Source organism: Ornithorhynchus anatinus, chromosome 4, assembly GCF_004115215.2.
Source record: "Ornithorhynchus anatinus isolate Pmale09 chromosome 4, mOrnAna1.pri.v4, whole genome shotgun sequence".
Taxonomy (NCBI): Eukaryota; Metazoa; Chordata; class Mammalia; order Monotremata; family Ornithorhynchidae; genus Ornithorhynchus; species Ornithorhynchus anatinus.
This window is the reverse complement of record NC_041731.1, coordinates 6,666,858-6,680,869: the sequence shown is the minus strand read 5'-3', so window position 1 is coordinate 6,680,869 and position 14,012 is coordinate 6,666,858. Positions and strand designations below refer to the sequence as shown.

Here is a 14,012-nt window from a genome sequence, read left to right as displayed (position 1 = left end):
AGAATGGTTATAGTACATCTGTGCTGAGGCGGACTGTGGTTTGATTTAGTTGGGAGTTTGGGGACTGAATCGGGGAATGCTCCCCGCCCGCTTCGTCGGGCCCGGTCTCACCGGGTGCCCTCCCTCCCCGCCCCCCATCCCTTCCTCCCCAGTTCCCTCCCCGCCCCGCGCTTCACCACCCCCTCCGCTCCTCCGTCCCGCAGAATCTGCAGAGGGAGAAGGAGCCCCGGAGCCTGAACGAGACGCTCAGGGAGCTGTTTGCCACCATCCCCGGGGACGCGGACCCCCTTCTGGGGAAGGGGGCACCGGCCTGCCGCCGCTGCGCGGTCGTGGGCAACTCGGGCAACCTGAAGGAGTCCCGCTACGGGTCAGACATCGACAGCCACGACTTTGTGCTCAGGTGGGTGAGCGGGCAGAGCGGCCCCCGGATGCAGCCACCGGGTTCCGACGCGGCCAGCGGGATCTGCGTTGGGGAGCCCACGCGGCAGCGAGGCATGCCGTCCCTGCCCACGGGGAGTTTACCGTCTAACGGTGTTACGTCGGTGGCTCCTGGACACCCACTCTCTGCAGAGCTGAGCGCCTTCTGTGTGCAGAGCACTGTACTGGAATCCTCCTGTGGGCAGAGCACTGTCCTGGGTGCCTTCTGTATGAAGGAAACTCTACCGAGTGCCTCCCATGTGCAGAGCACGGTACTGGGATCCTCCTGGGGGCAGAGCACTGAACTGAGCACCTCTTGGGTGAAGAGAACTGTATTGAGTGCCTCCTCTCTGCTGAGTTCTTTACTGAGAGCCTCCTTTATGTAGAACACTGTACTGTGATCCTTCTGATTACAGAGCTCGTCCTGGACACCTCTGGGTGCCGAGTAGTGTACTGAGCACTTAGGCGTCTACGAGCCCACAGGTAGCTGACAGTTAAATGACTCCAAACCATCAGAGCATCGGAGAGGGAGGGAAGAGCAGAGCTGGAGTTGAGGGTCGGTGAGGAAGGGCAGAACCGGGGAGGGCAAGGGAGGGTTCGATTCTCTTTGCCCTCCTCCCGCGGCAGAATGAACCGGGCGCCCACAGTTGGGTTCGAGGCCGATGTCGGGAGCAAAACCACTCACCACTTCATGTATCCCGAGAGCTTCACGGAGCTGGCGGAAAACGTCAGCATGATCCTGGTCCCCTTCAAAACCACTGACCTGCAGTGGGTGGTCAGCGCCATCACCAAAGGGACCATCTATTTGTGAGTAAAGGCCAGGGGCGGGTGGTTCCCGAGCTGCCTGGGTGGAAGGGGCCCGGAAGCCCCACCGGTGGCTCGCCTGACTACCCGCCTCAGCCGGTTCACACCCGGGGCCAGCCGTGCCCAAGAAGGGAGGAGATGGTCTCTGCTCGTCGTGGGCAGGGAATGTGTCTATTTAAATATTGTATTGCACGCTCCCAGGCGCTTAGTACAGTGCTCCGTACAGCGTGGCTTAGTGGAAAGAGAACGGGCTTGGGAGTCAGGGGACGTGGGTTCTAATCCTGGCCCCACCACTTGTCTGCTGTGTGACCTTGGGCCAGCCTCTTCTCCGTGCCTCAGTTACCCTATCTGTAAAATGGGCATTAAGACTGTGAGCCCCACATGGGACAACCTGATTGCCTCGTATCTACCCCAGTGCTTAGAACAATGTGCGCCACATAGCGCTTAACAAATACCATAATTATCATTCTTATCACACAGTAAGCGCTCAAATACCACCGACCGACTGCTTAGAGAGGCGATGGGGTATTATAGACGGGGGGTAAGGCCAGTGAGCAACAGCCCACTGTATCTGTTCTGTTGGGTTGGGTTTTATTTCCCGAGTGGACTGTTTATAAATAACCGATGAACCAATATCCAATGGGGAGAAGCCCAGGCCGGGAAACTGAGGCCGGGAAACTGAGACCGGGGCTCCCCCTGCTGCTGGAGGCATGCAACCGGTGACTAGAAGCAAAGTCACTGACTGCTTTCTCTGGGGCTTGTCCGGGCCTGGGACTGAGCTGGAGTTGGGGTTGGGGCCTCGGGACATGTGGCTTTTGACTCATAAATGGGCCAGGACTGTCCTTGTCCTGGCGTGTTTGGACTTTCACTAATATCGCACCGTTTTTCTTTCCCCAACAGTACATATGTCCCGGTTCCGCGTAAAATCAAAGTGAGCAAAGAAAAGGTGAATTAAGCATCTCTCTCTCTCTCTCTCTTTCTATTTTTTGAGCTCCTTTACTGCATTTGGTGTCGTCATTTTGACCCAGCTCTCACTGGGCCCACTCCGGACAGTAAATTACCCTCCTGTTCCTCTTCTGGACCCCGGCCCCCTCATTCATTCAGTCCTATTTATTGAGCCCTTACTGTGTGCAGAGCATTGTACTAAGCACTTGAAAAGTACAATACGGTAATAAAGAGAGACAATCCCCGCTCCGGGTGGCCCTTATCAGTCCAGTTGCAGGAGGCCTGCTGTAGCCCGGGCTCTCAATAAATGTCACTGGTTGGCCGAGTGATTGGCTGAGTGCCTAGAGAAGGGGAGAAACAAGCAGAGTAGCATTATTATTATTATTACTATCATTGTTGTCTTGCTGCTGTTGTTATGGTATTTAGATAATCAGACCTGCCACGGTCTCTGTCCCACACTTAGGTTCAGCCTAAGTGGGAGAGGGGGAGCGGTATCTTATCTCCATTTTACAGCTGGGGAAACCGAGGGCCAAAGAGGTTGCGTGATGTGCCCAAGATTCTACCCAGGATACAGAGCGGGCCACTTCCGAGCCCAAGCTTCAGTTTTCTGCCTTAACCTAGAAAGGAGCACTTTACCCACCGCCCCACTGCATCCATGAGGCTCGCGATCCTCAGGGAAAAGGCCTAAGTGAGGCTTGGGATCCTTGGGGGAAAGGCCTGAAAGAGGCTTGGGATCCTAGGAAGAAAGGCCTGAACGAGGCTCGGTATCCTTTGGGGAAAGGCCTGAGCGGGGCTCAGAATCCTCGGAGAAAAGGTTTTCTGCCTTAACTTAGAAAGGAGCACTTTACCCACCGCCCCACTGCATCCATGAGGCTCAGGATCCTCTGGAGAAAGGCCTAAGTGAGGCTTGGGATCCTTGGGGGAAAGACCTGAAAGAGGCTTGGGATCCTAGGAAGAAAGGCCTGAACGAGGCTCGGTATCCTTTGGGGAAAGGCCTGAGCGGGGCTCAGAATCCTCGGGGAAAAGGTCTGAGTAAGTCGCGGCATCCTTGGGGGAAAGACCTGAAGGAGGCTCGGGATCCTTTGGGGAAAAACCCGAGTGGGGCTCAGAACCCTCGGGGGAAAGGTCCGAAGGAGGCTCGGGATTCTCAGGAGAAACACCTGAATGAGGCCTGGGATCCTTGGGGGAAAGGCCTGAGGGAAGCTCGGGATTCTCAGAAGGCAGGCCTGAGTGGGGCTCAGGATCCTTGGAGGAAGGACACCAGGTCTGACTGCTGTTTGATTGCTAATCAGGAAGGGTCAGCCAGCGCGTGTGTGTGCGCGCGCGCACGCGCTCAGGTGGGCAAACATTTGCATATATGTAAAGTGGTCCTAGAGGTATGCTTGTGTATGCAGTTGAATTATCTGTTTTAGAGGGACCCAGCCCAGCTGCAGCTTCGGCTCCGGGCCCCGCAGCCCATCCTGAGTGCGTCTGTCACCGGGATTACCGGCTCAGCGGGGCCAGGGGCTGGGCTGGGGGAGCGCCGGCGGGATGCGGTGGGTTGGGGAGAGTCGGATGCACCGAGGGACTGTGAATTCCTCTAATTAGAATCTTGTGGGAGTAGGAGCAGGGCTACTCTACCTCCCTCCGGCCCCCGGCCAGCTGGAACCCTGAGGGGTCCTCCTGGGCAAATTAACCCCTCTATCTTCGGGGGTGGGGGAGGTTGAAATGTGGTAGGCTTCCCCATCCAACCACCCCTTCACCTCTCGCCTGCTGGGAAATAAAGGTGGGGAGCCACTGACCTCCTGGGGAGGGGCGGTGATCATCCTGGAACGCGGGGGCGGGCGAGTGGGGGATGGAGGGGTCCAAGCCCAGGGTTCTCTCCTTGGCTCGCCGGGGGCCAGGAGGGTCTCTCCCTCACCTCCAAGAGCCCCCCATTTGACCTGCCTCCTCTGGGCTCCCTCCCTCAAACCCCGCAGATCCTCATCTATCACCCGGTGTTCATAAAGTACGTCTTCGACAACTGGCTCCAAGGCCACGGCCGGTATCCGTCCACTGGCATCCTCTCGGTCATCTTCTCCCTCCACGTGTGTGATGAGGTAAGGGACTCTCCTTTTTGTGCTCCCCGGGCAGGCAGACTGAGGCTCTGAGCAGATCAGGTGTCCCCGAAACAGCACCTACGGTTCAGATTTTTCAAGCTGCCGTGTCAGCGGGACTTAAAATGATGAAGTCCTTTATACGACATCCATCGCCCAAATCCCGGCCCCCAAACCAACCCCAAATACCCAACCCCATGTCCAACAGTCAGTGCGCAACATTTAGCACCCAGTGTCCGGCAACCAGTACCCAATGCCCAACACCCAGCGTCCTGCACTTACTACCCAAAGCTCAGCGCCCAGGGTCCCATATCCAGTACCCAATGCCCAAATCTACTTAATATCTAATACCCAGCACCCCATGTCAGCTAACACCCAATTCCCAACACCCAGCATTCAGTAACCAGCACCCAATGCCCACTACCCAGTAGAACTCAACATTCGGTGCCCGATACCCAACCCCAAAAGCCCAGCTCCCAGTGCCAGCCGATGTCCGATGTGACAACTTCTAAACCAACCTCCAGTACCCATAGCCCATCTCTCAATATGCAGCATCCAATCTCCAGAACAACTCAACAACCAGTGCCCTGTCCCAAAAGCCCAGCACCTTATACAAGCCGACACCCAGTCTCCGGTACCCAACTCCCTACCCTGCTTGACATCCGATGCCCAGTGCCCAAAGCCCACTGACCTACCGGTGTTCACCTAGCTCAATACTCTAAGGACCTAGAGTAGAGGCCCGACTCACACCCCAAGGGACCGTGAGGGTCCGAGCGGCGAGTCCTTATCTCTTGGTTCTGGCAGGTGGATCTCTACGGCTTTGGTGCTGACAGCAAAGGCAACTGGCATCACTACTGGGAGAACAACCCGTCGGCGGGGGCCTTCCGAAAAACAGGTGTCCACGACGGGGATTTCGAGTCCAACATCACGGCTAGCCTGGCGTCCGAAGACAAGATCCGCATCTTCAAGGGGAGATGACCCTTCCCCCCGGGCGCCCGCACGGTGGCGGCGGGGAGAAGGGTATCGGGGTGTCCAGGTGCCGGCCAGGGGTCCCTGATGGATCTACGGGGCCGGTTCAAGATTTGGGGCCTTCTCCTGGGATCCCGATGGGCAGAGGCGACGCCTGCCATCCGCTCCTGGCCAGACTGGATTTGGGACTCCTGACGCTGGGATGGGGGGCGGGGGGGGGGGGGAAGAGAGATGCCTGAGGGGGAGGGATCTGGGCTCCATCTGGGGGTGGAGATGGGAATGGAAGAGGGAGAGGGGACGGCCGGGAGGAGCTGAATCCAGAAGCACTCCCAGGTGTTGGCTGTAGGAATTGCAAACCCTATTGCTTCCCCCTCGGCGTTGGCCTCTCTAGAGGTGGGTAGCCAGCCCAGCAGGAGGAGTAGCCCCAGAACCCAAACTAGCCAGCGTGGACTGCATTTTCTCCTTCTTCGTCGAAGGAGGGTTACCTCAGTATCGGATGGGGCGGGTCAGACATCTGGAAATGTGTCCACGTTCTCTTTGTCCAAGAGATTGAGGTCACCTCGGATCCGTCCTGGTCCACTCGGGACGTGCCCACTGTGTTTGGAGGGTTCTGTGAGGGTCTTTGCGGCCTGCACGCGGCCCCCTACCATCCAGGGGAGGAAAGGACCCCCAGTCGTCTGTCCATGAGGGTGCCACCTGCCCAGTTCTGAGCCATGGACACCGTCCGTTTTCCAGCCAGCCTGTACCCTGTCTGGTATGGATTGGGCTCTGGATGCCTTTTTGCCTGGTGCTTATATTTTCAGCACCCGGCCTTCCTCCGCCCCAGATCCCGCCGTCTAGTGCCATGACTCGGAAGTGGTGCCCATGTCCACGGGGATCCAGGAGGGGGGCAGACTGTCTCTGGAGAGCAGAGGAGGAGGAAGTCGGGAGGCCCAGGGGGACCTGCCCCGGGTTCCGCGAGTTTCCTCAGAAGAGTCTCTGTGATGTCCCATTCCACTGCCCTGCCTGTGAGTGACCTCAGCCTGACTCCTTGGGTCAGCAAGGGGGCATCTGGTGGCATCTCGGATTCCGGTTTCGCAGGTAGCAAGGGTCGAGGGAGGGATCGGGACGGACCTGGGGGTCGCCTCCAGCCCTCGGGACCACACTCCTCCTTGACATAGCCGGGGTTGACATAGCCCCCACTGGACGGCTGGTTTCTGGAACCCAGGTGAGCAGATCTCGTGGTGACCTTGTGCCTTTAGAACTGTGACGCTGACGTCATTTTTCAAAATGGGACGAGAACCTCTTCTCGGCAGCGACCCAGATGCCCTTCCTCATTTACAGGTCCTCGCCTCCATAACGCTGCTTTCCTGAGCAATTCGAAGAGCTTTAAGGGTGGGGTCTTCCTCGGCCTCACTGATGTCTTATTTGAGCATCAGAGGGCCAGCCCCTCCCTGTAATGGTGGGAAAAGCATCCACTTGGGGGAAACTGAGGCACGGCACCATTCAGCCAGAAGCCAACCCCCTCACCCAAGCCCTTCTGACTCTCAGCCCTGCCCACTCAACCCGGTCTGACCAATGAGGGGGTCGCCTCCCCACACCTTTGGCAGCTTTCTAGGAACTGCGGGAGAGGAAATTTAGTTTCTAAATGCACTTTTTAATCATTTTTAAGCCAGCTTCTAAATTTGAGAAAAAAAGAAGGATATTATTTTAACAACCTTAGAAAATGGAAACCACCAGAATGGCCGGGTGCGTGTGGAATATGCCCGGCGTAGGCAGGGTGGGCCTGATCTGAAGAAGCTAGCCGTCCACGGTGTCATCCAAACCAGGCTGGGCTGACTGGCCCCCCGACCTCTGACCTGCCCTAAAGTGGGGGCTGCATTTCCCCCACTCCCTCACCGCCCTCTCCCCACCAGGTCCGAGGGTGCAAACTGACACGGGACTCTCAGAGCATCGGAAAAAAGTCTTACCTCATGTTTCCTCTTTGCTGCTTGTATCTTCCTGAGGGTTCCCCACCGGGGGGCTCTTCTCTGTTATTTATTGATGACGGAAAATTAAAATGCAGATTTGGATCTTTCACTTGAGCTTGGCTTCCCCCGGGTGGCGGCGGGAACACCACCAGCCCGCCCCTATGCCATGGTAGCGATCCTCCAAGACCAGGCTAAGAAAGAGTTCACCCGCTGGCCCTCGGGGTCAGCTTCCTTGACTCTTCAATCAGTCAGTCGATCAGTTGTATTCATTCATTCTATCGACCGTATTTATTGAGCGCTTACTGTGTGCAGGGCACTGTACTAAGCACTTGGGTGAGTATAGGATAGCAGATTTGTTAGATATGTTCCCTGCCCACACTGAACTTAGAGGCTAGAGTGGGCTACGTGTTCCCGGTCAGAGGCAGAAAGACTTGTCAGCCTTCTGGGGGCGGGGAGCCTGGGTCCGGGCTGGGGCTTCGTGTTGGAGTGGGGTGGGAGACCCGGCCCTTGGCTCGGGGCCAGAGGAGACGCCAGTACAACTTGGGCACCTTGGCTTGGGAGGTTGATGGGGAGATCTCCCCATCTGAATGAGAATCACAATCAGGTGTCGCTCAGATGACAGGTTTTTTTTCCCCCGGAGAGAGGCAGCATAGCAGTAGGGGTACTTACTGAACGGTCGGTGTGGGTAACACATTGGACCGTTCGTTCCATCGTATTGATTGAGTCTTACTGTGTACAAAGCACTGTAATAAGCGCTTGGGAGAGTACAATCCAACAACTGTGAGCCCGTCATTGGGCAGGGACTGTCTCTATCTGTTGCCCAATTGTACATTGCAAGCGCTTAGTACAGTGCTCTGCACATAGTAGGCGCTCAATAATACTACTGAATGAAAAACGGACACATTCCCTGCCCACAATAAGCTCAATACGGTCTAGAGGGGGAGACAGACATGAATATAAATAAATTAGAGACATACTAAATTATAGATCGAATATAATTACAGATATATGATGGACTAAGCGCTCGGGAAGTACAACAGAAGTTTAACATATATTTTCTGCCACCCGGGAGCTTCCACCCTAATGGCTGTAAGTAGACTGTGGCCTGGAATGTCTCCCCCCAAATGAGGGCTGAGCCCCCCCCCCCCCTTCTGGAATCAATCAATACTATTTATCGAGTGCCTGCTGTGTGCAGAGCAGAGTAATAAGCCCTCAGAAGAGTACAATAAAGTTGGTGGACATGAGCTTTGCCCTCAGGGAGCTTACAGGCTATTGCTTGCCCCGGGCACAGGCCTGAATTGCTTAGGTGAGTACAGAAGGCGAATCGCTTTCATTCATTCATTCCATTGTATTTACTGAGCGCTTACTGGGGGCAGAGCACTGTACTAAGCACCTGGAAAGTACAATTCAGCAAAAACAACAATTCCTGCTCCCATCAGGCTTACAGTCTAGAAGAGGGGGAAACAAGTAAACGGGCATCAATAGCATCAATATAAATAACTAGAATTACAGATATATACACGTCAAAACAAATAAGCGGGCATTCATATAAATAAATAGAATTATAGATATGTACATATATACACACGTGCTGTGGGACACGTGGGGGGGGGGCTAGAGTGAAGGGAGTGAGTCGGGGTCTTCGAGGAGCTCACGGCCTACTTTCCGCAGAGCAGTCGGTGGTATTTATGGAGCGCTTGCTGTGTGGAGAGCACTGTGCCAAGCACTTGGGAGAGTTCGACACGATAGAGTTAGTCGGACACGTTCCCTGCGCACAACGAGCTGCGTTAGGACGCTCAGGTGAGCACGGTAAAGCTAGCGGGCCTGATCCCTGCCCTCAAGGGGCTGAGGGTCTGGTGGGCCACCCGGACCTGCAGGAGCCCCTTCCAATAGGAAGGCAGTCGGAAGAAGCCCCTTGAGTGTGACCCCGGGTGATAATAATAATGTTGGTATTCGTTAAGCGCTTACTCTGTGCCGAGCACTGTTCTAAGCGCCCCGGGGGGGAGATGTGGGGTCATCGGGTCGTCCCACGTGAGGCTCACAGTCTCAATCCCCATTTTCCTGATGAGGGAACTGAGGCCCAGAGAAGTGAAGTGACTCGCCCACAGTCACACAGCTAAGTGGCAGGGGCGGGATTCGAACCCATGCTCTCCGAATCGCTCCGCTGAGCCACCCGGATGCAACGCCCTCTTGCAGGGTGATTGAATTAAAGGAATTAGCAGGTTGACCTCGGTCTGCAAGGAGCCGAGAGGAGATGATTTGTTTCTACCAGCAGAGGACGCCAAGGAACTACGGATGATCCACCCTGGTCATTCCTCGGCTTCAGCCTCCCAGCCAGTCCTCCGTGCTCAGCCCACAGTGCTCAGCCCACAGTGCTCAGCCTTCACTCCAGTGTCATCCAGTCAATCAGTCAATCGCACCTCCCGCCTTTCTCAGGACCGATGCCTTCCACCTGTGGCCCAGGCCACGGTCGAGGCCCCCCTGGAGCCACGGAGGCGGGAATCCCCCGCACCCGCAGCTCAACAGCTCTGGGGAGCGGGGATTGCTGCCTGTGCCTCTCTGATTCCCGGGGAGGGAGTCAGAGGGCAGCGGCTTTCTGTCCTTCCCTGCGCCCAGAGGGACCCGAGGAGACGGGGCCCAGCCACCGGCCCGCCGGGTGTCGTCGGGCGAGTCGATTCCCTTCTCTGTGCCTCAGTTTCCTCGTCGGCAAAATGGGGGTTAAATACCTGTTCTCCCTCCCACTGTCAGGCCCCCTCTTCCGTGGAAGAGGAAGTCTATCTGATCTGACTGACTTGTATCTGTGCCTGGGTTTGGCACACAGTAAGCCCTTAACAAATTCTATTAATAGGTGTGGGAATAGCCTAAGTAGAAGTGAAGAATACCGTGACTGGAATTTGGTGTCCCTAGGCGGGGGGGTGAGACGCTGGGCGGGCCAGAGACCCTCACCCCGGCACCCATTCTGGAAAAGATCAAGCCTGCTATTGACCCCACGGGGGCAGAGGGGACATTCTCTAAAACCTGTTGGGTGGTCTCGCCGGGTGGTGGTCGGCGAGGGAGGGAGTCCCGTTTTGAACGCTAGCTCTCCCCCCAGGCCACCGACAGTTCGCCAATGCCAGCGCCCACCCCGGGAGAATTCCCGGTCCTGTGTGGGGAGATGGAAAACCCTGCATCCCCTCCAGGTTGACTCTGCTGGAAGTCTGGGAACATTGGAGCCCCGTTGGCCATCTCTGCTCCCCTCAGTTGCTGGCCTTAGGTGCGCTTGGACACTGACCTAGAAGCTCGAAACTGGCTAGCCTTTGTGCAGCGCCCTGAGGCGGCTGCCGCTGTCACCACCGCCACCTGAAAACCTTTATTTCCATCATTCAGCTATTGATTTATGTCAACTCCTGGACTCGCTGTTCCGGCAGGCCTGGACGCAGCTGGGATAACGTAGTCCGAAGAGGGTTGACCCTAGGAACAGCTCCCGCTTCCTCCGTCCCCTGTCCAGGAATAGGAGGAGCCTTCTGGGGACCTTGGGACGGGGCCACCCCGGTAAGTCTCTGATTGCCTATTTTTATTTATGTTTCATTATGGTGTTTATTAAGGGCTTGCTCTGTGCTAAACCCTGGGATACGTACAAGATGATCTGATCAGACAGTCTCTGTCCCCCGTGGGGCTCACGGTCCAAGAAGGAGGGAGAACGGGGATCTTAACCCCATTTTATAGGTGAAGAAAATGAGGCCCAGAGAGGTTCAGTGACTTGCTCAAGGTCACATCGCAGGCCAAGGACAGAGCTGGGATTAGAACCCAGGTTTCCTCTCTCCGTCTACTTGGCCACGCTGCTTCCTGATTCATTCTTGCTCTCTGAATCTCTGTTGTTGCGTTGGTAGTTCTGTGTTTATCAGTTTTGTTTCGATTCTTCTATGGACAGCAAAGCCTCTCCTCCTCCTCCTCCTCCTCCTCCTCCTCTTTCTCCTTTTTTTTTTATGGTATTTGTTAAGCATTTACTATGTGCCAGGCAGTGTTCCCCTTCCTACTCCTCCTACTAAGCAATTACCAAGTAGATGCTCTGTACATAATAAATGCTCAGTAAATACCATGGATTGAAATAACATTGATTACTTCTCCTCCTCCTCCTCCTCCTCATTGTCCTTCTCCTATCCCCCCTCCTCCTCTTCCCCCTCATTCTCCTCCTCTTCTTCCTCCTCTTGGAAGTAGATCCAGAGAGAGACAAAGAGAGTTATCAGGCTGGCGGGGGTGTGGGACGGAGCAGAGAATATTTTCCCCCCAAGTACTGGGAACCCAAATCCTGAACTTCTCTGGGCCTCAGTTTTCTCCTTCGTAAAATGGGGCTAAGAACCCTGTTCTCCCTCCCCCTTAAAATGTCACCTCCTCTTGGAACGAGGGTTGTGTCCGATAAGATTCTCTCATGTCTACTCCAGTGCTTAACACAGGTCAGTGGCTTGGGAAATGCCATAATCAAGCAATCAATCTGTGGTATTTACATAGTAAACCCTCAGTAAATATCGTTGGTTGATTGACTGGTATTAATTGAGCACCTACTGTGTGCAGTGCACTGTACTAAGCCCTTGAAAGAATATAATTCAACAGAGTCGGTAGGCAGATTCCCTGCCTACAGTACTGCAGGGGTCCCAAGACCCACTGCAGTCAGGCAGGGGTAGAGCGGAATGTCTGCATTATCCCCCCGGGTCAGAATGGAATCGCTTTTTTGGGGGTTGGAGGTTAGGACACACCTGGGCGTCCAGAACTGTGTCACACGCCACTTTGGGCTGGGGGAGGAAGTGGAAACCAAAAATATTTGCAGGGAAGAGATCCAGGCTGGGAGGGAGAGCGAAGCAGAAACACAAGTGATGACAGGCAGGGCACGGAGTCATCAACCAAAAGGCAGGCGTGTTTTCCTTCGTCGGGTGAGTAAAAGGTGCAGGACGTGATCCCGGCCACGATCGTACGCGGAGAGCGGCCCTGGCAGGAGGCTTTCTTTGAGAGCCCAGTAAATAGCTGCATTCCCCTTTACGGGGAGGATATTCATTCATTCATTCATCCATCCATCCATCCATCCATCCATCCATCCATCCATCCATCCATCCATCCATCCATCCATTCATTCAATCTTATTTACTGAGCACTTACTGTGTGCAGAGCACTGTACTAAGCACTTGGGACAGTACAACAATAAACAGACACATTCCCTGCTGCCCACATGGCGCTTACAGGCTAGAGGTAAGCTAACCCGTCCGCAGTACCGGCCGGACACTCACTGAGTAAGGGACATTGTAGAACTAATAATAATAATAATAATAATGGTGGTATTTGTTAACCACTTACTATGTGCAGGCACTGTACTGAGCACTGGGATAGCTACAAGGTAATCGGGTTGGACACAGTCCCTGTCCCACGTGGGGCTCATAATCTCTATCCCCATTATACAGATGAGGTAATTGAGGCATAGAGAAGTGACTTAGCCAAGGTCTCCCAGCAAACAAGTGGTGGAACTGGGATTAGAACCCAGACCCTTCGGACTCCCAGGCCCGGGGTCTCTCCACTAGGAATAGCCACCGCCACAGGGGACCATCTCCGAGCCAGAGCTCCCGGGGGCCAATTTCCAAGGGAGGGATGGACAGCAGAGACTGGGAGAAACTGGCTTTTCTGGAAGGGTCCCGTGGGAGTGTTTAAGAGAATCCCCGGCCTCTGTTTCCTTCCCTCCTGTTCACCAGGACAGGAAACCAAACAAATTTATTTCTTCAACCTCCTGACCCAGGGTGGGTGTTCTGAAGCAATGTGGCCTAATGGAAAGAGCATGGGCTTGGGAATCAAAGCACCTGGATTCTAATCCCAGCTCCACCACTTGTCTGCTCTGTGACGTTGGGCCATTCACTTCACTTCTCCGGGCCTCAGTTTCCTCCTCTGTAAAACGGGGTTCCAACACCAGTTCTCTCTCCCTTTTTAGGTTGTGAGCCCAGTACCGGATAGGGCGTTGTAGGATGTTGACTATATTTTGTCTACCTCAGCTTTCAACCCAGTGCTGGGTACACAGAAAGTACTTATCAAATAGAACAATTCAATCAGTGATATTTATTGAGCTATAACTATCACAAAGGTTACTGAAGGATGTTTTCCAGGTTAATCATAAATCTGTAATCTATCATCTGTGAGTTTCCCCTATAGACTTCTACTCCCCTGGGGAGATAAGGTATTTAGAATGGTTCTCAGTAGCAATACTTAATTAATAAGTAACAGCCAAGTGCAGAAATGTATGCCCTTATCTCCACTGAATTTTAATTCCCTCGAAGCACAGCCATGGAGTCAATCTTAACTTTGGTCAGAGCTTTATGTCTGTCGTGAGTGGGTGCTCGATACAGGGCTCTGCACATAGGAGGCACTGGGTATGGCACTCTGCATGTAGTGGGTGCTCAGTACAGAGCTCTACAAGTCAATAGGTGCCTCGTACAGTGTCCTGCCCCAGCTCAGCTCTTTGGAAGCAGCGGGCTGCCAGAACGATGCCCCGCATGCAATAGCTTCCCAGGACATTGCTCAGCTCCCAGAAGGCTGCCAGTGCAGTGCTCGGCCCCCAGTAGGCGCCCAGTACAGCACTCTGCACCCAGTGGGGACCCAGTCAATCCTATGTACAATCTGACTACGGCAGGATAGGCCGACTGTAGCCTGACTGTGGGGTGTCCCCCCCCCCCCATAATAATAATAATGTTGGTATTTGTTAAGTGCTTACTATGTGCAGAGCACTGTTCTAAGCGCTGGGGGAGATACAGGGGAATAAGCTTGTCCCACGTGAGGCTCACAGTTAATCCCCATTTTACAGATGAGGTAACTGAGGCACAGAGAAGTGAAGTGACTTGCC

The 14,012-nt window shown here is 54.6% G+C and overlaps 1 protein-coding gene across 4 annotated transcripts in view; it reads left to right on the top strand.

Moving 5' to 3' along the window:
• Positions 1–5,427, top strand: part of ST3GAL1 (ST3 beta-galactoside alpha-2,3-sialyltransferase 1) — a 33,790-nt gene extending 28,363 nt beyond the window's left edge. For all 4 annotated transcript variants that reach the window (XM_001511840.4, XM_029062908.1, XM_029062907.2 and 1 more), the window contains 5 exons: positions 204–400; positions 1,045–1,224; positions 2,122–2,167; positions 4,125–4,244; positions 5,046–5,427. In XM_001511840.4, coding sequence (XP_001511890.2) covers positions 204–400; positions 1,045–1,224; positions 2,122–2,167; positions 4,125–4,244; positions 5,046–5,219 — 717 coding nt within the window. In that variant the 3' untranslated portion in view covers positions 5,220–5,427. The remainder of the gene's footprint in view (positions 1–203; positions 401–1,044; positions 1,225–2,121; positions 2,168–4,124; positions 4,245–5,045) is intronic.
• The last annotated feature ends 8,585 nt before the right edge of the window (positions 5,428–14,012 follow it).